The 22,226-nt window shown below is 43.3% G+C and overlaps 1 protein-coding gene across 2 annotated transcripts in view; it reads left to right on the forward strand.

The window, feature by feature from the left end:
- Positions 1-22,226, forward strand: part of LOC144696600 (dedicator of cytokinesis protein 4-like) — a 391,455-nt gene that overhangs the window by 295,629 nt on the left and 73,600 nt on the right. Inside the window, exons 33-39 of one of the 2 annotated variants that reach the window (XM_078568091.1) lie at positions 742-768; positions 978-1,073; positions 1,463-1,523; positions 6,211-6,304; positions 9,299-9,447; positions 20,635-20,721; positions 20,861-20,965. In XM_078568091.1, coding sequence (XP_078424217.1) covers positions 742-768; positions 978-1,073; positions 1,463-1,523; positions 6,211-6,304; positions 9,299-9,447; positions 20,635-20,721; positions 20,861-20,965 — 619 coding nt within the window. The remainder of the gene's footprint in view (positions 1-741; positions 769-977; positions 1,074-1,462; positions 1,524-6,210; positions 6,305-9,298; positions 9,448-20,634; positions 20,722-20,860; positions 20,966-22,226) is intronic. The other variant, XM_078568092.1, reaches the window with a different exon arrangement.

Here is a 22,226-nt window from a genome sequence, read left to right on the forward strand (position 1 = left end):
AATATAATTTTAACTTAAGCTGTGTGAAAAGAAAAACTCTCTATCTAAGTAGTTTCTTGAATAATCTGTACATTGCCCCCATTTTAATTACTACCCAAGCATTTTAACTTGGCATAAGCAATACTTGAAAAAGCATCAGAAAATGGGAATAAGTGGCACATTTTCACTAAGGCAGGTTCACGATATTTTAACAGCCTTCGCAATCAGAAACAATATGTCATCTCTTATGTAATGCCCAATACCAAGTTTCTCATTTTAGGAGAAATATGAGGAGTGTTTGAAAATTCGAATTTAACCTAGATTGATATTTAAACAATTAATGATTTATTTTCAATACTCACATCATTCAATTTTTATCACAATCATTCTAAAAGTAAATTTGCCTTTCGTTAAATGAATTTCAAGGGTTAACATTAATACCTTAACAGTTCTCAACTGGCAGTCTGTTTTGCTCCATTGTGATTTGATAGAATTATATAAAAGAATTGTAAAGGTAAATTCTCACGTCAACCACATAAATGCGGTATATTCCTATTGCATATTTACTTTTCCCATAGCAATTACGCTAATTTTACTTATTTTAAAATAAGAGCCAGTTATAATGACAAAATAAGCAAAGAAGGTTGTAGCCATGACAACGTACTTTTGACGCAGACTGCTGCTGAGGAGAATCTGTCGCTATTGCTTCTTTCATGGATAATGTAAAAATTCATTTGTTTTGCCAATGCTTCCTGGATCTAGAATTCCACTTTTTGGGCCTTACCCTAGGTAAGATGTTGCTACAATTATATTTTACAGTGCTTACTGTGATACAATATAACTCATGAAATACAAATGACTGCTGTAACCTATTACTGAAATAATTACTACTGTGTAATGTGAGACATCAACGAAATGTGAATCAGGGCTCGTGGTTGCAATGCACTTGTTTCAAATAAACCAGGTCAGAACACTGACAAATTCCTTTCTATCTGCAGCCTGCTGAAGAAAATTGAGAGAGAAACCTGGCGAGAAAGTGGTATTTCTCTAGTAGCTACTGTAACTCGCCTAATGGAAAGGTTGCTGGATTACAGGTGAGACTTGACAGCTTTTTTTTTCTGCAGGTTGAAAATTTGGAAGGTATAATCAAATTGTGTTTTGTAAACTTGGACAGAAAACTATAGTCTTAATTTGTGTATTTATATGAATAATACGTAGGAGCTGAAATACATACATTTTAACACTTATTTTATTGGTTTCTACGACTCTGGATTCTTGCTGTGTTTTTAAAAATAATACTTATCATGTAGTTAACGAAACATTGTTGAAGCTATTTTCTTTCTTATGTTGTGCAAGTGTTATAGTTGCATATTTTTCCATCGTATAAAACGATTTCCCCTGAGTGTGAACGTCCTATTGATATGCTAAGAGCTGCAGGGGACACTGGTAATGTGAATAAACTGTAATTGCTTTCCATTTGCAGAGACTGCATGAAAGTGGCAGAGGTTGATGGCAAAAAGATTGGCTGTACAGTTAGCCTGTTGGTCAGTATCTATTTAATTCCTCTGTTCAATCCAAAAGGAACAGTTCTTGAATATATCAACCGCCTCTCAAAATCCTGGAATGTTAAAAAGACATTTGTGCAACTTCCAGTTCTAAATTCAATTTGGTAGAACCATCTTTTAGGGACCAACGTGGGCCAGCATGGAGACTCACATGTAATGTGAGTTTAAACTCACGATTGTCAATACTAATGAATTTCTTATCTCGGCAACATCACCAGTGTTTAAGTACCAAACCGAAGTCTGGTGGTTGGCCACAGGAAAGGAAATGGTGCTTTACTAGCAGCTAGTTCAGGGAGAAGACTGCCTGCCATAGCTTTTGTCAATTCTGGGGAGATCAGAGGAGTGTAAAGAAGCATTTTCCTTAACTCTTGAATGCCATTGATGAGTTACCTTGTCAGTCATGATGATGCTGTTCTGTTGCTGCTCTAGAAGGCAAAACTCATTCTGTAGTAGCACTTCTTGGCTTGTTGCTTTCATAGGTCAACATTTGACAGCAATAAAATTCTAGGTACTGTTGACTAAAAAGGCCAGCATTGAAAGTAGGTTTCACCTCCAGAATGGATGGTATGGCATGGAGGAAAAGACATTAAGAACATTTGATTTTTTTTTTCCCCCTTAAGAAAACAAGGTGTGGCGATGGGACACATTTAGTTAGAACTCAATGCTAAATAAGCAAGAAGGAAGAAGAAATAAGTATCAGGCAAAAGCTGTATATTCAACTGGTTTTTAAACTTCAAACTGTTATCTTGATTTTTGCAGGAGAGGGTTAATATTAAAGATAGTCCTGACATTGGGTATTATCATAATATTCTAGTTTATTTCGGTATCACAGTGTGTAAGCTGCAAAATTGAAAAGAAATCCATCTGAGAAGCTTGTCAGTACTCTTAAGGTTGATAAGGAAAACATATTCTCCCTTGTTTGTTCTGATCCTCGAGCTGTTTGCATCCTCTCTTGTACCTTCTCTGTTTTGAGAAAGATCTTGTGTGGGCCTATCAACAGCAGATGCACTGGATAAGCTTTATAAAAGGTGTCAATTTACTGCTCTATGGTCACATGATTCATTTACATGGCTTGTTTATTTCTGCCAGTGTACCAAACCATTTTTGTTCATGATTTAGCATAGTCTTAATGTTTGCCTGATCCAGTGTAGAACTTTCAGTCTGTCATACAGAAACCATATTCTAGTGTCGTCAGCAACGTTATTTGTGGCCTTCTCCCCATTTGTTATATCCCTATAGTGCAAAAGTATAACGTGGGAACTTGATGATTATTAAAATGTGTGTTGTTTACAGTACAGACCACATCAACCCTGAAAGAAAAAAGGAGGTAATAAAATAGTGTTGGTACATTAGTGCATCAGAATGTAGCATTATTATTCGAAGGACCTGGTTTGAATCCTCCTGACTGATGGGATGAAAGTTGAGTCTCTCGTCTCAACACAGTCCACAGTCCAAAAGTGCCCACCATTTGCCTACAGGACTTTCAAATTGGTGGCCACCGAGCAAGGGGCTCAATGTGGGAAATGTAATTCCCGCCCCCTGCCCCCCACGGGATGTGGGCGTCACTGGCTAGGCCAGTATTTTTATTGCCCATTCCTAATTGCCCTTGTGAAGGTGGTGGTGAGCCACCTTCTTGAACTGCTGCAGTCGTTGTGGTGTAAGTACACCCACAGTACTGTTAGGAAGGGAGTTCCAGGGTTCTGAACCAGTGACAGTGAAGGAATTGTAATTGTAGTTCCAAGTCACGATGGTGTGTGGCATGGGTGTGAACTTGCAGGTGGTGGTGTTCCTATCTATCTGCTGCCCTTGTCCTTCTAGGTGGTAGAGGTCGCAGGTTTGAAAGGTGCTGTCGAAGGAGCCTTGATGAGTTGCTGCAGTGATTTCTTGTAGATGAATACACACTGCTGCCGCTGTGCATTGGCTGTGGAGGGAGTGGATGTTGAAGGTGGTGGATGAGGTGTCAATTAAGTGGGTTGCTTTGCCTTTGAATGGTGTCGAGCTGCCTGAGTGTTGTTGGAGCAGCATTCAGCCAGGCAGGTTGAGTGTATTCCATCACACTACAGACTTGTGCCTCATAGATGGTGGACAGGCTTTGGGGAGTCAGGAGGTGAGTCACTTTCACCAGAATTCGCAGCCTCTGACCTGCTCTTGTAGCTACAGTATTTATATGGCTGGTCCAGTTCAGTTTTTGGTCAATGGTAATCCCCAGGATGTTGATAGTGGGGGATTCAGCAATGGTAATGCCATTGAACATCAAGGGGAAATGGTTGGATTCTCTCTTGTTGGAGATGGTCAATGCCTGGCACTTATGGTGATGCGAATGTCACTTGCCACTTGTCAGCCTGAGCCTAAATATTGTCAGGTCTTACTGCCGATGGACACAGACTGCTTCAGTGTCTGAGGTGTTGCAAACGGTGCTGAACATTGTGTAATCATCAGCAAACGTTCCCACATCTGACCATTATGATGGGGGGAAGATCATTGATGAAGCAGTTGAAGATGGTTGGGCCTAGGACACTACCTTGAAGAACTCCTGTAGTGACGCACTAGAACTTAAATGATTAACTAACAACAACCACAGCCATATTCCTTTGTACTAGGTATGACTCCAACCAGTGGAGAGTTTTCCCCTTGATTCCCATTGACTCCAATTTCGTGTCCAGATTTTGTCTCCACAAAGACTGTGTGGCGGCCTCTCCTTCCAAAGCTATCATGGACAGTTGCATCTGTAGATGGGTGAGGATGAGGTCAAGTAGGTTTTTCCCTCTTGGTTCCTTCACCATCTGCCGCAGACCCAACCTAGCAGCTATGTCCTTTAGGAAACGGTCAACTTGGTCAATAGTGGTGTTACCGAGCCATTCTTGATGATGGACATTCAAGTCCCCCATTCAGAGTACATTCTGTGCCCTTGCGACCCTGAGTGCTTCCACCAAGTGGTGTTCAACATGAAAGAGCATTGGTTTATCAGCTGAGGTGGGGTGGGGGGATGTGGGGGTTGGCAGTAAGTGGTAACAAGCAGGAGGTTTCCTTGCCTATGTTTGACCAGGTGCCATGAAACTCATGGGGTCCAGTGTTACAGGGCTGCAATTTAAGGGCTAGCTTTTACCAGCCAGGTAAGCCCTAACAGCCTCAAAGCAGGCTAAGTGTGGGATGCCTCCCCTCTGGGCACTCTTTGGCCTATGGAGAGGGCCCCATTGGAAAATGCCACCCCTGTGGCAGCAGCGCCAACTGTCTTCAGTGACCCCTCACTGAGGCCTGCCTTCTGGCCCTGGCATCCCTGGGCCCCATTTACCTGTTTTTGAGGGCACAAGACCATCGATGTGCCCTCGTCCTCTAGGTGCAGTCCCCAAAATGGCCACCTCAAACAGTGCAGGGCCAGCAGCGCATGGGAGTGGCTTGCTGTCCATAGTGGCTGCCGCCAGGGCTGTTGTCGTACTTAATTGGCTGCCACTGGCAAAATGCGGCTCCAGGTACCACTGCTTGCTGAAGTGGGGATGCCCCACCCTCCTTGCTTTTTGTCCCCAATGGCATTACTTCTACCACCTCCACAAAATTATAGCCATTGATATTGAAAGGTTAGAATGAACACACTGTCAGAGGAGAGTAGAGGGAACTTTACTCTGTATCTGTTTGGTGTTACTCTGGAGAGCCCCTGATTATACCTAAAATGGAAACTATATTCACAACCTTACCACAGAGAAAAAATGACTTTGCCTTCGCCCAATTCCACAAACAAAATTAGTCCTTGTGGATAGGTTATTTCATTTTATTGATCAGTTTCTTCTAGCATGATTTTTATAGCTCAGGGTTACACTTTGCAGTTGTACTTAGATAATGCCTTTTGATGATTTTTGCCTGAATTAGTATTGTCAGCAACATTACAATAGCTCCTGATAGCAAGCTTATTTTTGCGCTCATCCCCATTACCACTGGGGATTTAGAAAGAACGTATTAATCTGGATCTAGTCAGTTGATCTAAATGATGGTAGAAATTATAAACAACATTCTACATCTCCATTTGATCAACAAGTCTTTTTTAACATCAGTTTGATATTGAGGCAAGGGAGAATGTACATTGGGAAAGATTCCATCACTCTATCACTAAAATTTAGCCAAAGGCTGGATATTTTAAATAGTGGAGAATGCATTTCTGAATATTTTCTCCTCCATCCAGAAATTAGTTTTGCTTTACTTATTCGTTTAATATATTGGAACAGTGTTAGGATATTATGTGTTCATACTTACAGATTTTAGGATGTAAAACATGATGGAATTTTGTCACTCACCTAATCTTGTAATGACGGTATTGAACTTGCTCCAGGTGAGAATGCAACAGATTCTTGATCCTTTGGAGAGATTTTTTGTCTATTTAAATACTGTCTTATTAAGAATATCCAGTTATTATGTTATGTTTTTGCACTTCTTTATAATTTATAGTAGTAGAGATGTACAAAAGCTAGATATTGTGATGATGTTTAATGACAGATAATATTTTAACTAAATTTTATTCCGTATTCACAAGGTTCGGTCTCGCAGAAACAGACAACTATACTGATAGAAAGATAGGTTTATGTATGGGAGCCTAAGGATTCTTGTTTGTAAGTTTAAAGAAATATTTTTTACTATACAAACATTTTCTAGTAACTGATTTCCATTTGATTTTCAGAACTTTTATAAAACAGAAATAAATAAGGAAGAAATGTACATCCGTTACATACATAAGCTGTATGATTTGCATTTAAAGGCACAAAACTTCACAGGTATGTTCTGGTTTAACATGGAAATTATACTTAGTTTTCTACTTGCACTGTAGTTTTAGTTCAGATCTCTAGGGTAAGGATAAAAGAATAACTTTTCATGTTGCATAACCAAGGGTGAATATTCATTTTGACTATGCCTTTTATGTGGGGAAAATTGAATCCATTGAGTGCTAGGCTTGAAAGAGTTACATTCTTCCAATCTTAGGGCTCTGTATAAATGCAAGTTATTCTTTTCCTTATGTATTTGTAGCTTGAGTTTTCAGTCGGAAGTTACATTTGAAGTTGAGTTACTTAGAAGGTGATTCATTCATTCTTGAATGATCTTGCCTAATGAACTGATAGAGCCTCTACCTTATTTGAGGGTGAACATGGTGCATTCTTCTCTGAAATGACAGATGAAACACACATTTCAACTTGCAAGCAATCTGGCACCTAACCTGCAGCATAAACTTCCTAAGGGTGCTTAAATGATGAGGCAGGGCAAGAGGAGAGGAGGAGATCGGACACTCAGCATCGATTGAGCTGTTGGAAGTGTAGAATGGGAAAGAGGCAGCCAAGTTGTGGAAAAGTTGAAGCTTTTGTAGGTAGGAGCTTGAAAGGTGAGAAAGACACGAATGATGGTTTTCAACAGGATGCAAAGGTGGTAGAAATGGGTGGATGATATTACAGAGACAGAAATAGTGATCTTGATGATAAGCTAGGTGTAACATTTGACGCTCACCTCAAGGGTTAGGCATCAAACTTAGGTGGGAGAGGGTCCTGGAGGAGGTTAAAAATTAAAAAATGGTAAATATGTTCACAACCTGCTGGCTAAACACCATTTTTGTGCCAGATTTTGTGATGTGTGAGTGTTGCACCATTGAGAGACTTCCTTAATATTAAATATGTTTAAATGAAATCCCCACCATGCAGCTGGGGCATAAGTTGAATTGAATAGTTGCCAAGGGCTCAGGCCAACAGCAGTAAAATGGAGGCAGGAACTGCCGGTTCAGGAAGATGAATACTTTTCCCAGCACTTGTGGGCCAGAAGGAGCAGGAGTGTTTCTTGGCATTTCAAGGAGGCCTTCAACCACCCCCCATCAATCACTGCTGGCCTCTCCCTCTGCACTGTAAAGTCCCATTCTTCCACTCCAAGATGGCCTCTTTCTTTCCTTCCCACCCTACATTCCAATCAATCATCGTTGCCCCTGTGAGTCTCTCTTCTTCCCCATCCCACTGGGCTCTGATCCCACGCAACCACCCACCTCCGAATTGCTGGGCACCTCCACTTCAGCTTTCCAACCTGGCAGCCAGCCAGCCAATTGCCTGGCTGGAAATGGAAAAATGAAATAATAATGAGGTCCTGCCATTAAATTCAGCAGGGCCTCCATGTCCCCAGCCTTGCTAGGTCTACCCCACACTCACCCGCTCCCCTGCACTCTGTCTGCCACCCTGTAAGTGGCCTGAGGTTCTATACTGTCAGATTCGACTTAAAGAACCAGTTAGTAAACAGGTGGTTCATTCATAACTAGATGCTGTACAATTCATCAACAGACATGGAGCCAAAGCTGGTGGAAAGGTAAAATTGCTGCCCTCGACAAATACTGTGTTGATTCATGTTTATGGCTAATCACATTGAAAGGCAACATGTCAATGAGGAAAAGGAGGGCAAAGCCTGGAACTTCAGGAGCATTTGACTAGAAGAGCAAAAGGAAAGAGGAGAAAAAGCAATGAAGGAAATGTGCTGGCTACGAAGGGAGAGTTCAGTGGTTAGGTCACCTTCGTGACAGGAGGCTGGAATGGCCTGCCATATTGATGTTTACAGAATGTCAAAGGGATAACGAGGGTTAACATGCTGTCAGTTACAGTTGAAAAGATGTATTGGATGATTTTGATCCAGACAATCTTGTTCTTGGCAGGATAGAAATGAAGCTGAAGAAATATTAACACACAATGTTGACTTGTATGAGGTTTTGCATAATAATGCTGTTGGGGACCTTAAAGAAAAAGGGGTTCAAATTGGATAAGTGTTTGGAGAGTACAGAACCGAGCTCTTGTTTTTTAACAGGATGACATATTTCTGGTTGCAAGCCAGCAGGTCAATGATATTTTCATGGCATGATAATTTGGTTGCATATATTATGTTGTTAATACCAAAGCTCCTTTACCTGCTAAGGCTGCATACAATGCGTGGTTCAGCATATACACCAACGTAAATGTTGACCATCCCATGGACTGCACCCTATTAAAATTAGAAAATAATTGCATTTTATTCCAATGTTTATATTCCTTAAAGATAGAAGTTTATTTCGATGGCACTTTCTATGGTTACATATAGAAAGATATTTTGAACCTTATCAGAAGATTTGTGACATTTTTTGTTCTGCATGACGTTGACAGCTCTGAAAGAGTCTCTACATAGCTCTACAAAATTAAACTGTTATAACTCTAAGCATTTTTCAAAGGAGTACAGTGAGGTATGATTTCCCCTCTCATCCTGAGAGGATTTCTACAAGCAACAACCGAGATCAAACTAATCTTCCTTCAGCTATAAACCATAAACATTTTTGGGCCTCCTGCACATGCCTAATAATGTGAAAAAGTCCCTGACAGGTCATTAACTGAAATGTTTTTCCCAATATCTAACTTGGGAATGGATAATATATTTCAAAAGGTTGTCAGTTTTCATTTATTAAAAATGAACAATATTCATTTATTATTTTTAATACAGGACAGGATGTTAGAAATTTTGTTTGGCTAAAAGGCATGGATTTCCTATTCCACAAAGTTGGAAGGGTGGTTTCTTGCTAAATGATAATCCAAAATCATATGACACAGCAACAAATGATCCCACTTAAGAGAGAAAATAAATGAATATTGCATCATTCGTTAACTCTATTTTAATGTTATGAAACATTGATATCTTCATAATCTAAAGTAATGTGATTTTTTTTTTGTAACTTCACTCATGGTTTCTCATTGTTGATATCTGTTCAACTCTATTCTGTAACACAGAAGCTGCATACACTCTGCTGTTGTATGATGAGCTCCTGGAGTGGTCAGAGAGGCCACTGCGAGAATTCCTCCATTACCCTATGCAGACTGAGTGGCAGCGCAAGGAGATTCTTCATCTCACCATCATCCAGAACTTTGACAAGGGCAAAGTAAGTTCAGCAAATGCAGTTAGTAAGTGCATGCGAAGCTTAGCTAGCTGCTATTACATTTGAACTCCTCATGCTGCAGTGCAAAGCAAATCACAAACATTTATCCACCCTACTTCTCTACTATTTTCAGTGCCCTGATACTCTTTTTACCCAATTCTCAAACCCATCATTCGCACTTCTTTGTTCCATCTCTCTCAATCTAGGTTAGGGTTTAGCATTTGCAAAGTTCTAATCAAATGTTGCTAATGTGTTTATTAATTATTGCTTCAATGTGTGTTTTTAGTTTAGTTGCAGGCTTTCCATTTGCTTCAATTCTAGAAAATGCTATTGATGTAAAATCTGATAGGCTTTACATACCTAAAGAGGCAGAAATGCAAACTGATCATAAATTTATGCATTCTGCATGACATTTTCATCAAACATATATCTTTGTACTTGTGTAGGCGTTAGAGCACTGGAACATTTATTCGTATCCAGGGTGTATCATCTCCCCTGCTATTCTCCTGCCATTTTCATCATAGGTAGCTTTTCCCTGTTCAATGTTCCATTGTCTGTCATTGCAGTGTGCTCTTTGCTGTAATGGAGCCAAACATTATGGAGATTTATAGCAGTTGAAGTTTACAACTTGTTCATTTTTAATAACCAGTTGCATTCTTAAGAGCTGTAATTATATTTTACAGTTCCTATAAAATAAAAATGATTATTTTGTGGTTATTGGTTCATGGTCTTCAAATTTATATTTTTAGCTACTAAAATATATTTCGCAATATACCTTGTTAGGTAACATTTGCAGTTTTTTAAAAAAAAATTTCCCTCCTGCTCCTTTATTCCTATTCCCACTAAACTGCTGGCCAGCTAACTTTGTTTCTTGGTTCCTATGTTAGCTGACATTGTTAATGGTTCTCTCCCCTCAGGTATCGGCCTTCTCTTTTTCAAAGCTGCAATCATCACACGCCTCCTCAAAAAAACAACTCCTGACCCGTCTGTCCTTGCTAGCTACTGCCCCTTCTCCAGCTGCCCTTTCCTCTAAAAAGCCCTTGAATATATTGTCGTCTCCCAAATCTATAAATATCTTTCCAGGAACTCCATGTTTGAATCCGTCCAAATCAGGTCTCTGCTCCTGTCACAATACCGAAACAACTCTCATCAATGTCACAAATGACATACTCTGTGACTGTGCCAAAGGTAAACTATCCCCCTCATCCTCCACCTGTCTGCAACCTTTGACACAGTTGGTCTCGCATTCCTCCTACACTTCTCCACCATCATCATTCAGCTAGCTGGGGCTGCACTCATCTGGTTCCATTCTTAACTGTCCAGTTGTAGCTTCCACAGCATTACCTCGTGCCCCTCGAGTGTCAATCCTTGGCTCCCTCCTAATTCTCATCTACATGCTGCCCCTCAGCGAGATCATGCAAAAACATAGCATCAGTTTTCATACGTACACTGACAATACCCAACCCTACTTCACCACCACCACCTGATTTGACTCCACTGTCTGTAAGTTATCAGATGGCCCCCGCCACAATCTCTTTCCAAAGCCACCAATGTCATTGCTCCCCCTGGCAACTGTTTGAGGCTAAACCAGATACTTTGCACCCTTGGTGTCACATTTGACCAGGAGACAAGTTTCAAATAAGATATACATGCCATCACCAAGATCACCTATTTCCACCTCCATAACAGCAAATGATTTCCCACCCAACCCCCCACAACATTTCCTCCTTAGCACATCATCTACTAAAACCCTGATCTATGCCCACATTATCTCTAGACATGATTATTTCAACACACTGCTGGCTGACCTCCAAAATTGTACGCTCTAACTTTGAGGTCATCCAAAACTCTCTTGTCCTAACTTGCAACAAGTCATGTTTGCCCATAACCGCTGTGTTCACTGACCTACATCGGCTCAGTTAAGCAACACCTCAATTTTAAAATTTTCAACTTTGTTTTCAAATCCCTCCCTGGCGACATCCTTCCCTGGTTTAGCCTCAAACAGTTGCCAGGGAGAGCGATGACATTGGTGGCTTTGGAAAGAGATTGTGGCGGGGGCCATCTGATAATTTAGAGACAGTGGAGTTGTCAAATCAGGTGATGGCGGTGAAGTAGGGTTGGGTATCGTCAGTATACGTATGAAAACTGATGCTATGTTTTTGCATGATCTCGCTATCCCTCAAATGTCCTGAAGCCTTAGAACCCTTGCAGATATCTGCACTCCTCCAATTCTGACCTCTTGCGCATCTCAGTGCTCCCATTTGTGGCTGTGTCTTCAGCTGCATTACCTCTAGCCCCTGGAATTCCCTCCCTAAACCCCTCTGCCTCACTTTCCTCATTTAAGGTGCTACTTAAAACTTATCTCTTTGACCAAGCTTTTGATTATGTGCCCTAAAATCTCCTCATGTGGCTACATGTCAAATTTTTGTTGTATTACGACCCTGTGAAAAACCTTGGAATGTTTTACTACGTTAAAGGTGTTATGTAAGCGCTTGTTGTTGTAATGAGCGAATTTTCTCTTAAAGAATGTGTTTTTCAGCTGAACTGCTATATTTGCAACTGCAGTCAATTAATCTTGCTAGTTTATTCATAAACGCTGTATCCAGAGTGGTTTGCGGCTTTTAAATCAATGATTTTCTTTTGGGTCCTGTCATACAATGAAGCATAGCAGTTACTTGTTTACTTTAAGCTAATGTCTTTACAATTTTCATGTGCCTACAACAGAAGATGAATTTTGTTTCCTTGGCAATTTTGGATTTTTTATGTTGAATATCTATTGTGTTGTTGCATTTTTGATGTGTAGCTAACACTCAATTGTATTAACCCCTAAGCTGTCTGAAGTACAATGTACGTGCTTTAGCTGTCTGGTCAATGAAATCAAAGTAACTCAGTTTTATTTGTGTCAATTGGTTGGTTTGGTATGTTTAAATTCTGTGGGCTTGTGCTTTAGAAAGGTCACTTCCTACATCTGTTGCTTCATTAATGGACAACTCCCAGCTGTTCAGATAGCCCGACCACCAAAATCTCTTAGCATTTGTAGCTTGAGTTATAGGAAAATTAGGTATAGCCAATGTAGCCAAATTTTGTCTTCTGTCATAATTCAGTCATAATGGCTAAAGCCTTGGGCGAATCTAGTCAGAATGGCAATGTGCTGACAGCAAGAGGGGTCAGCTCATCTGCAAAATTATTCACAGCTGCAGCTGTAGATTTGGATGTGTGCAGGGAGATCACCTGGCAGTAGTGGGACTGGAAGATCGTTTACTGAGAAAATTTAAAGGAATGCAGACAATTAAAGGGAAGTAGCAGAATAAGGAGACAAAAATCCTTGCAGCCTTTGGAGATGCTCAGACTAACTTTTCAATAGATTGGCAGCTTTCGCTAATGCTGCTGCAAGAAATGCAAACCAAAAAATAACAGGCAAAAATGAAGGAAAAGCAAATCAAGGTGGCGACATGACACTGCCAGTATGTAAATGTGAGAGCCTAGCTTTCCCTGCTCAATGGCTGCTGGTGAACAGGAAACTGCCTGAAGTACTTCGCAGCAGGATGGTCTGTTTGTCATAATGGCACCATTCTTGAGTCACCATTGCAGTATCCCTGCTAAGAAGAGTTGGGCAGATTTGAGGGCACAGCTGACGATAACTCAGTGGCTATGCTGGCCTTGTAGTACATGTTAACTGTGCATGTACTTGAAGCAAATGGCACCTCTCTGTATCCAGTTGTCTGCTGACCAAGAGCCTGTGAAAACCTGGTCATTACCGGGTCAGTGTGCCAAGGCAGGTAGATATGGTTGGTTACAACTTGGTAGGTGCAGCTTATCAGGCTATATTTCTTCTTCATCACCTTGGCATGCAATATTTCATGCACTACCAAATGAAGCATGGCCTACTGTAATTGGGGCAACTATGAAGAATACTCGAACACTACAATTAGTCAAGCCTTGACGTATCATTCACATAGCTTAAGTCTGCTGCCACAGCCTGCTTTGAGGACTTGGTACCTCTCCAAGTATCCACTTCAAAGTCAAGTTATGCGCACCTCTGCCTATTGATGGGGTTCTGAAGATCTTGGCAGATGGACAGCAAAGATTAGATGTGTGGGATTACTATTGGGGAACACATTGGTGGTAGTAATGGTGATATAAAGGGGAAAAGGGTCACGGATTAATTACCACAAAATGCTCCTGAAAACATAGGTGGCTGCAGAAAATTTTAAAGTTCAGAAATTGCCTACAAGTTGTTGACTGAACCTTCCCACCTTGCCCTTTGAAGTTACTGCTGTATATTCCTCAATGCCAAATAACCCTGAACATCACTTGGGGCGGAATTGTCCCAGATTCGCACTAACTGCGGGAGTGGGTAGGAAAAAGAACGTTTTACCTGCCAAACGCAATGGCTGCTTTTCATGTCATATCAGCCCAATCCTGCCTCACTAATCATGCATTCTCGAGAAACATGCCGTTTCGATGGCAGGTAGCCTCGGATTCGCCTGCCACCTCGCTGCTTCATCATGCCAGGCATCATACTCAAAGTGCAGCTGCGCACACACCAGGGCTGCTGCGAAGAAGACATGGCCCCAAAAGGCAAGAAGACTGTCACCAACCCCCCCTCCCCCTCCCCAATTTAGTGTCGTGACTCTCGAGCACTTTTGGACGCCTTGGAGGCCCGCTGTGACGTCCTCTACCCCTGCTCTGGCTGCAGGAGGGGCAGCCACATCAATCCAGCATGGGAAGTGGTGGCAGTGGCGGTCAGTGTCACCGCCCTGCAAAAGAGGACAGTCACCCACTGCCAAAAGAGGATGAATGATCTCCTCTGTTCCACCAGGAGTCACTCTTCTCATCACTCTCAACTCTCAAACTCTCAAACCCAGCACACATCCACAGGGATCTCACTCACTGCCAGTTCAAGGGACATCATCATTCACTCTCTCAACATGCCTTGAATTGTCCTCATCCCATCCATGGGACCACTCTCCACCTACACATGCTAGGCATACTTATTAGCTGACCTGGCAGGCATCCTGTTTACACTCTCTCCATCTCTATTCATGCAGGACAAGCTGGCACACAACAAGAGGGAGAGGTCACACACTGGTGGAGGAATGCCTGAAATCAAGGCCCTCATGGACTTTGAAAACAGAGTCATCCAGCTGGCTGGCGAAGATCTGGACTGTTCCTGTGCTGACGGTCAGGTTGGCGGTGCTCTACCAAGTGAGGATCCAGCAGTGCAACATCCATCAGACAACCATGCTATGAGTAATGTGTCCTGTTTCACTGCCATGCCGTGCACTAATTATCTCTCCTTGCTTTTGCAGGCACATCTGGGGCAACAGCCGAGGGAGTCCATGACACAGGGCCTCCAATCAAGCCCCAAAGAGACCTCAGAAGAAGAATCTGAAGGCACCTTTATTGAAGACCCACCACAGCACTCACCCACACCCTCCACCAGCAGAGAGACATACACCTCGTGGAACCTAGTTCTAGAGTAGCCTCGGGATCACAATCTGGTGAGCACATTGCCCTGTCTGATCCACAGCAGGCGGTGGCAGGGGCTTCCCAGGGTTCTGACACTCGGAGGACTGCTGGAGGACATAAATTTGCTAAGCCTGAGTCAGATGATGAGCCTCTGGACTCGGTCATACCTCAGTTGCTCAAGCTGCAAAGACAAGCTCAGGAACATCAGGAGGGGATGTCCGCTGCACCACCAGACTGCAAAGCACGATGGAGGACCAAGGCCAACACTGGTAACATGGCAGCTGCCATGGAGACCTTGGTCCAGGAAATAGATCCTGCATAGCTGCACGGGCTGAACTCCATCGCTGAGGCCATAGTTGTCCTCCAGCAGTGTCAAAGTGAGAGGGGTGTGGGGCAGCTCAATCTCACTCTAGCATCCCCCTCCCCTCAAGGAGTCAGCCAGGGGCCTTCAGGCACCTATAGGGAGGAAATTCAGCAGGTGCACGCCCCGGGGCCATCCATCCAGTTAACACCGGGAGTGTTCAGCCCATCTGAATCCACTCTTTCTGTTACCCCAGCAGCTCCAGCTCCACAGGCTGAGGAGGGTGCCACTGCCACAGAGCAGGACCCTGAAAGCAGGCCGGGGCCCTCCAAGCCTCAGTCCTCCAGAGGACGTGCATGAAGTATATCATAGGGTGCAGCAGTCAGCAGGCTGCCTCCACCTCCACTGTGGATGTCGGGGGAGCACCAAGACGTAGTGGCAGGGTTAGGAAGGTTAAGACGATGTAGTTACACAGCCTGGGGATGGGTGTTAGTACATAATGTTCACTATTGTAAATAAACTCCCAAGAATGTCTCGCTGCCTGTAGATCCTTGTTCTGATGAGCAATGTTTGTGTCAGATGTGAAACCTTGGTCCCTGCAGAAGATAAAGGCAGGTGATTCAGTCCGGGGCCTCTTCCCTGTGCTTTGTGCAGCCTTTAGACCAAAGTGATGGTCTGGCTTCAACTCCCTGGAAACATTACTGATGCCTGCACCTTGATGATGATTGTAATTGCTGCCAGAGTGTCATGGGCAGGCTTCGCAGAGTTCTGTCATTCTCTGTGTGCTCTCAGTGCCTTTGAGGTGGGGCTGATCCCCCACCTCGTCAGCATCTGTGACCAGTGACGGTGTGATCCTGAAGGGGTCAAGTGCTGAAGGCTGACAAAGGATCAGATGCATTTAAAATTTCACTATTGCATCTTCATGCTATGACCTTGATCACAGAGCGCAAGCAAGCTGCCCTCAACCAGATAGGAGTCAGATGTTAACAGAGGCTATGTGAAGGTTTGTGGGGTGTCCTCACTGCATGTCTTCATCATCCTCCTGCAATTGAGTGACTATTAGGGCCTCCACTGTGTCTCCATGACAGGAGCTTTATCATGGAGGGTATGTGCACTGCCATAAGCCAGACTGGAGTCAAACATTCAGAGGTGCAATGTGAGGATCTTCGGTGTCACCTCACTGCATGTCGTCATCCTCCTCCACAAATCTAGCAGCTATGAGGCCCTCCCAAGTGCACCTCCCTCATCTGACCATTGCGATGGCCTCATTGCCATCATCCTTGCCTTCGAGGACCTCCTCACCCTCGTATCCGTCAATGTCGTCCTCATCGGAGGAGACATCCCAGTCCTCCATCTCCTCCTGAGCTAGCTTGTCTCCCCATTGGAGCGCCAGGTTGCAAAGGGCACAGCAACAGATGATGATGCATGATACCCTCTGTGGACTATATTGCAGGGCTCCACTAGACTGGTCCAGGCACCGGAACCTCATCTTCAGCATCCCGATGGTTTGCTCCACCAAGCTGCGAGTTGCAGCATAGGCCTCGTTTTACCTTCGCTCTGCTGCAGTTTGAGGCCGCCGCATGGGTATCATCAGCCGCGTCCTTTGTGGGGAGCCCTTGTCCCCGATGTGCCATCCCTGCAGCTTCTGGGGGACCCTTGGGTTTGACATAGTTGACCGCTTGTTGCCACAGAGATCTGTACGCCACATGAGTGTGGTCGGTGGCACTCTGCACCTGTGGGAAACCTGGGGTCTGGGCAAATCCCAGCGCTTTTGCATCCTGGCTTTCCTGGTCCTGGGCAAAATGCACAAAGTTGTGTGCCTTCGCAAAGATGGCATCCGTGACCTCGTGGATGCATTTGTTGGTGGAGGCTTGTGATATCCCACAGAGGTCACCTGTGGAACCCTGAAAAGAGCCACTGGCATAAAAATTGAGCATTGTGGCCACTTTCACGGCCACAGGCAGTGGATGCCCTCCATGTCCCTGTGGTGCCAAATCCTGAAGTAGCTGGCAGATGTGACCGACCAGTTCCCGATACATGGGAAGTCTTCGGCGACACTGGTTCTTGGTCAACTGCAGGAATGAAAGACGTAGACCCTGGCTCTAGCTAGGCGCTGAATAGTGATGGCTCGCTGTGGCCCTTCAGCGGCATGTGCGAGAGCTCCAGCCACCCTTTCTTCCAGAGGGTGCTACTCCTACCTCTGCCCAGCCAGGAGCTTCCATCGGCCTATTCTCCTTCTCCTCCACTCTCCGTAAGCTATGAGGCATATAGCTAAGTCACCAGACTCCATGGTCCTGATGTACTCCTGCAGGATGAAAGAGGGAGATGTGTAGATCAGCTTGGGTGTTCCAAGAACCTCTCTTGGTTAAATCCGAAGGCCCGTTAATGCATCCCAGAGAGTACTGGCCACCACTTGGATGGCCAGAGTTTAGTGCACTACATGGCTGTTCAAGACCCCACCCAACTCCGTTCCACTCCATCTGACCAATTTGCAGCTTCGCCCACTGGACTGCATGCTGCATTCTCAGCTCAGGCGCAGGCATTCACCTAACCCATACTGCAGGGCTGCACTGTTAGGTTGAACCATGGGGGAGACTGGTCCAAACTTGAATGATGACGTTGCAAGGTGCTGTGAGCGCCTCCACTAGTGACTGCTCCATGGCCAGCTTTCGCAAGATGATTGTACAATGTGCCCAATCATCCAATTGTTCTGCAGTCCACTAAAACGCTCATTGGTTTGCAGTCCGTGCCCGAGGAGTGAAAAGCTCTGGAGCATTTGGTGGCACTTTCATACCTCTACATCGCTTGAGTGGACAGATAAGGTAGAAGCCTAACCCCCAAGTGTTTTCATGTGGCTACTTCTGAACTGGCTCCGATGTGAAGGAATTGTCACTTTACACAAGGCTTCCCTGATGCATGACCGCTTGCCTCCTCCTCACCCCACACGTGCTTGTGCACTACCATGAACCACAGTGCAGCCCTTGCAGCCGTCCCGTCCCCCACAAACTTGCCTCAAACACAGGGCAGCCCTTGCCCCAGCATTGCACTGTCAGCCAGCCAAGAAAAAGTGACTTGTCTGTGGCCGAGCCTAAATGCATAGTGCCACAACCTTGAAGTCCAACAGGTGACCTTCACGAGTGCTGCGCAACCTGCTCGGTTGACCCAGCGTGGGTGGATGATTCCGGCGAGCTGGGCTTATAATATGCAAATGTATTACAATGAAGTTTCCAACGGCAGGAAATGCGGCCTGCCAATGACGGGCAGCAGATGGTTGCAAACTGGTTTCACAATGTCGTGAAACCGATTTTTGGCCTTCTCACCATATTGTTTGCTCGTACTGCCAAATACGCCCAACGCCATCTGGCTTGGAAAATTCCACCCTTAAATATCAGTATAAAATGCACTGTGTGTAATGCACACTGAAGCACAGATAAATTGGGTGTACCAACTTCAATGGAATGGAATATGTGATGTGGTGTATAACAGGCAACGTATGCAAAACTGTCGGTATTGTACAACCACCTGAGATTAATTTTCATGTATGATCTTCCAACTTTCCTGCTTCAATGGACCACATAAATTGGTGCATATGGGACATGGCAAAGACAATAATTACTCCCTGACTGAAATTGACAGGGGATCGATGGAACATGGCTAATTTTACCCTAAAAAAACATTCTTCATGAGTGGAAGCAATTATCAAAAATAGCTTATACATTTTGGAGAATAACCAGTGAGGAAAAAATGAGTAGGAGCATGTTACTAGACATGTAATAGATATGTGGGATTGGAATGATTATAATCATAAGCATGAAAATCTGTGAGAAATTGATTTACGATGAGCCATCTCCACTTTCTCATCCCTCAGCTCCAATTGCATCTCAAGGCAAGACGGTTGACCAACCTTTTAAATGCATTCCACGGGTGTCAATGGAGAATCTCAGGACACTGATAACCTTGTATCATAGCTTTGGATTCTGTTGTAGCTGGGTTCTCTCCACTCCAGTCCGGGCCCTTATGCCTGAATTACAGCCCCTTCTTGCAGAATGTATTTGATTTGTGCCCAACTATTCAAGCATGAAGGCTATTTGTTAACCAATACCTTTTCACCTTTTGAGCACAATTGATCCTTTTGGTAGCAACACCACTAGATACTGCTCTTCAGGTCATTGCAAGCAAACCCCTTCACCAAGGAGCAGTGCATTATTTAGCAATTATTTGTACCATTTCTGTCATACCATTAACGAATAATAATGATCATGGGAGACATCAATGCATGCATTGGGAGAGATGCCATCGTTTGTGTGGTATCATCAGTCTTAACTGGTGCCAAGAAGGCCTAGAGTAATGACCGTCATCGCAAAATGTGTGAAAAATAAGCTGACTACTGTGAGATAGACGAGCATAAAATATCCTCGAACCATCCTTGACCCAAGAACTGATACCTGATTCTTGCATCCTGAAACGATATAGCCAATTACCAGAATTAAGCATGCAGCAGACTAATGGACCTACCACTGCATAATACATTCCAAACTATTGCTGGAAGCATAACCAAAATGTTATTGAAATGTGTCCAAGCCTGTTAGGCATTTAAGTGCAAAGCAGCTGGAAGACCCAAATGTCAAACAGGAACTGTATATTGCATAGTTCCAGTATAGTGCATATAGTTTATTTTTCTCCATCAGCCAGCTATCTGACATTTATGGAAACCGAAGAAATCCACGCAGATGCAATTTGTATGCCCAATATGGTGTTTTCTCTCATACTGAAGAAATATGCTCCTTAATGTAAATTCAAACAGATTAGACGTTGGTTGGCAGAGACAAGACACAGCAACCCCAGTGTGTACAGGGGCATGACTGGAGTTTAACTGACTAAAGCCAAGCAGCCTGTTAAAATAGAACTTCCTGCTATTGTCCAGCCAGAACCACCGCTAGCTGGCAGGGCATTTGCCTGCAGACTTATCTGGAGTGGGAAAGATATTAACTCCCATTGAAAAGACAAGGTTCAATTAATGAGCCAGACCAGCTGGACAGTTCTCAACAGTGGTCAAGAGTGCGGTGAACCTGCTTGGCTCAGGTATCAGTTGACTGAGTCTGACATACAGGCTTGACTAAGTTCTGAACTTCTGTCACCAGACATGTTCTTTGGGAGGTGCTTTGACTTGACAAATTACATTGTTTACCTTCGCCCACCCCATCCATGTAAGGAAGATAGGTACATGGTCATTAAATAATTGAAAAGTGTGGAATTGAATCCTGACTTGACTGACAGGTACTGGACAGCCATTATATATTTTGTCCAACCTTCCTTTCCACTATCTTCAGTTATGGTAGTGTATAGGGATTTTTATTGCTTTTCAACTTAATCTTCTAATAGAGTACAAAAACAGGCTATCTTTTGTTCTTTTATAGTGTTGGGAAAATGGAATTATCCTTTGCCGGGAATTAGCAGACCAATATGAGAGCTTCTACGATTACCGCAACCTGAGCAAGATGAGGGTAATATTTCATTCAACAATTACACTTCAAAACATATAGCAAATATACCACGAGACAAATTTGGTAGCAGAATAGATTGGTAATACTACATCTGACATACGTATTACACAGTTTTTTATTTTGTGCATTAATTCATCAGATGATGGAAGCTGCTTTCTATGATAAAATAATGGATCAACAACGTTTGGAGCCTGAGTTTTTCAGAGTTGGATTTTATGGGAAAAAATTTCCATTCTTCCTACGAGTGAGTACATGATATAAAATGCCTGTGATTTAAAAATAGAATGTTCATTTGCCAAATATACAATGTAAATGAATAAAGGTAGTAATTAAAGTTTAGCGAATGGTTCATTTGTTAAAGTTTTTGTTAGCAAATGATGAGTTTTGACAGTATAATAATTGCACAGAAAGAAGACCATTTGTCTGAGTAAGCAGCATTGCATTAATGTGATGTGTGGGCTGATCAGTGCTGAGTATGGTATGTAGCAGAATCAGGAGGGAAAAAGGAGATTCAAAGGTAGATTCTCAAACACCAAGGACTAGCTTTTTAATTACTGAGTGCAAGATGAAAACCCTTAAACCAATTTGACGTGAAACATAATTTTCCCCACATGATCTTGAATTGCAATTTTGTGTTCAATGTGATCTCAGTTTATACAGATTAGTAAAGCTGTTATTCTTCATTCCTATGCAAAGTATTTTATTTGCACATTGAAGATTGAAATGATTATGATTCACATGCATCTTTTTTTTTGACATATTGGGGTTGATTTTGAGTGCCCTTTCCTTACAAAAATGGGGCAATAATGACCTCAAAATGGGATTGGTGGCCTTAGCGTCCCATTAACACCGGCAATGCAGCTGTGCTATTTTAAAAGGGGCATATCAAGGAGTGTTCAAAATACCCCCACTTCAGGTGATAGGTCCCCCTTAATGTGGAATTGGGTTTTATGACATAATTAGAACTCCAATTGCCATTTTAGTTGGGATCTGATAGCGCCTTTGCAAAACAGGTGAGAGAAGAGAAGAGGCCCCATGAAGGTAATTGTTCAATTATTATCATGACTCCCTAGAGGAACAGGAGTACTACTCTGGGTGCCACAGAAATAATCTGGACAGCTGCCATCCTCATCCAATGTTCTCTTTAAAACATAGTTGCTCTGTGTGGCCAGTTCTGTTCGGTGCACGATCGTTTCAATTTTTTTTGCATGGCCACACACGCACATTATCATGGAGCAAGACCTGTGGGGTATCTCCTAGGCTGCTGCATGGCTGTGCAGTTCCTCAGCTTAGTGGAAACGTTGAACACACCAATCCCCAACCCAACCTACCCACCACACCCACCCATCCCCAAACCTACCGCATACCTAGCTGGTGGTATCTCCAGTGCGATGTTAACAAGGCCAGAACCACAAAATGACACCACTGGAAGGGCATTTGTCTGAATGTATGAATTGTTGCCTTGTCACTCGAACCAGTCTATTGCCCAAAGGTCAAAATCTTTC

This window comes from Cetorhinus maximus, chromosome 22, assembly GCF_964194155.1.
Source record: "Cetorhinus maximus chromosome 22, sCetMax3.hap1.1, whole genome shotgun sequence".
Taxonomy (NCBI): Eukaryota; Metazoa; Chordata; class Chondrichthyes; order Lamniformes; family Cetorhinidae; genus Cetorhinus; species Cetorhinus maximus.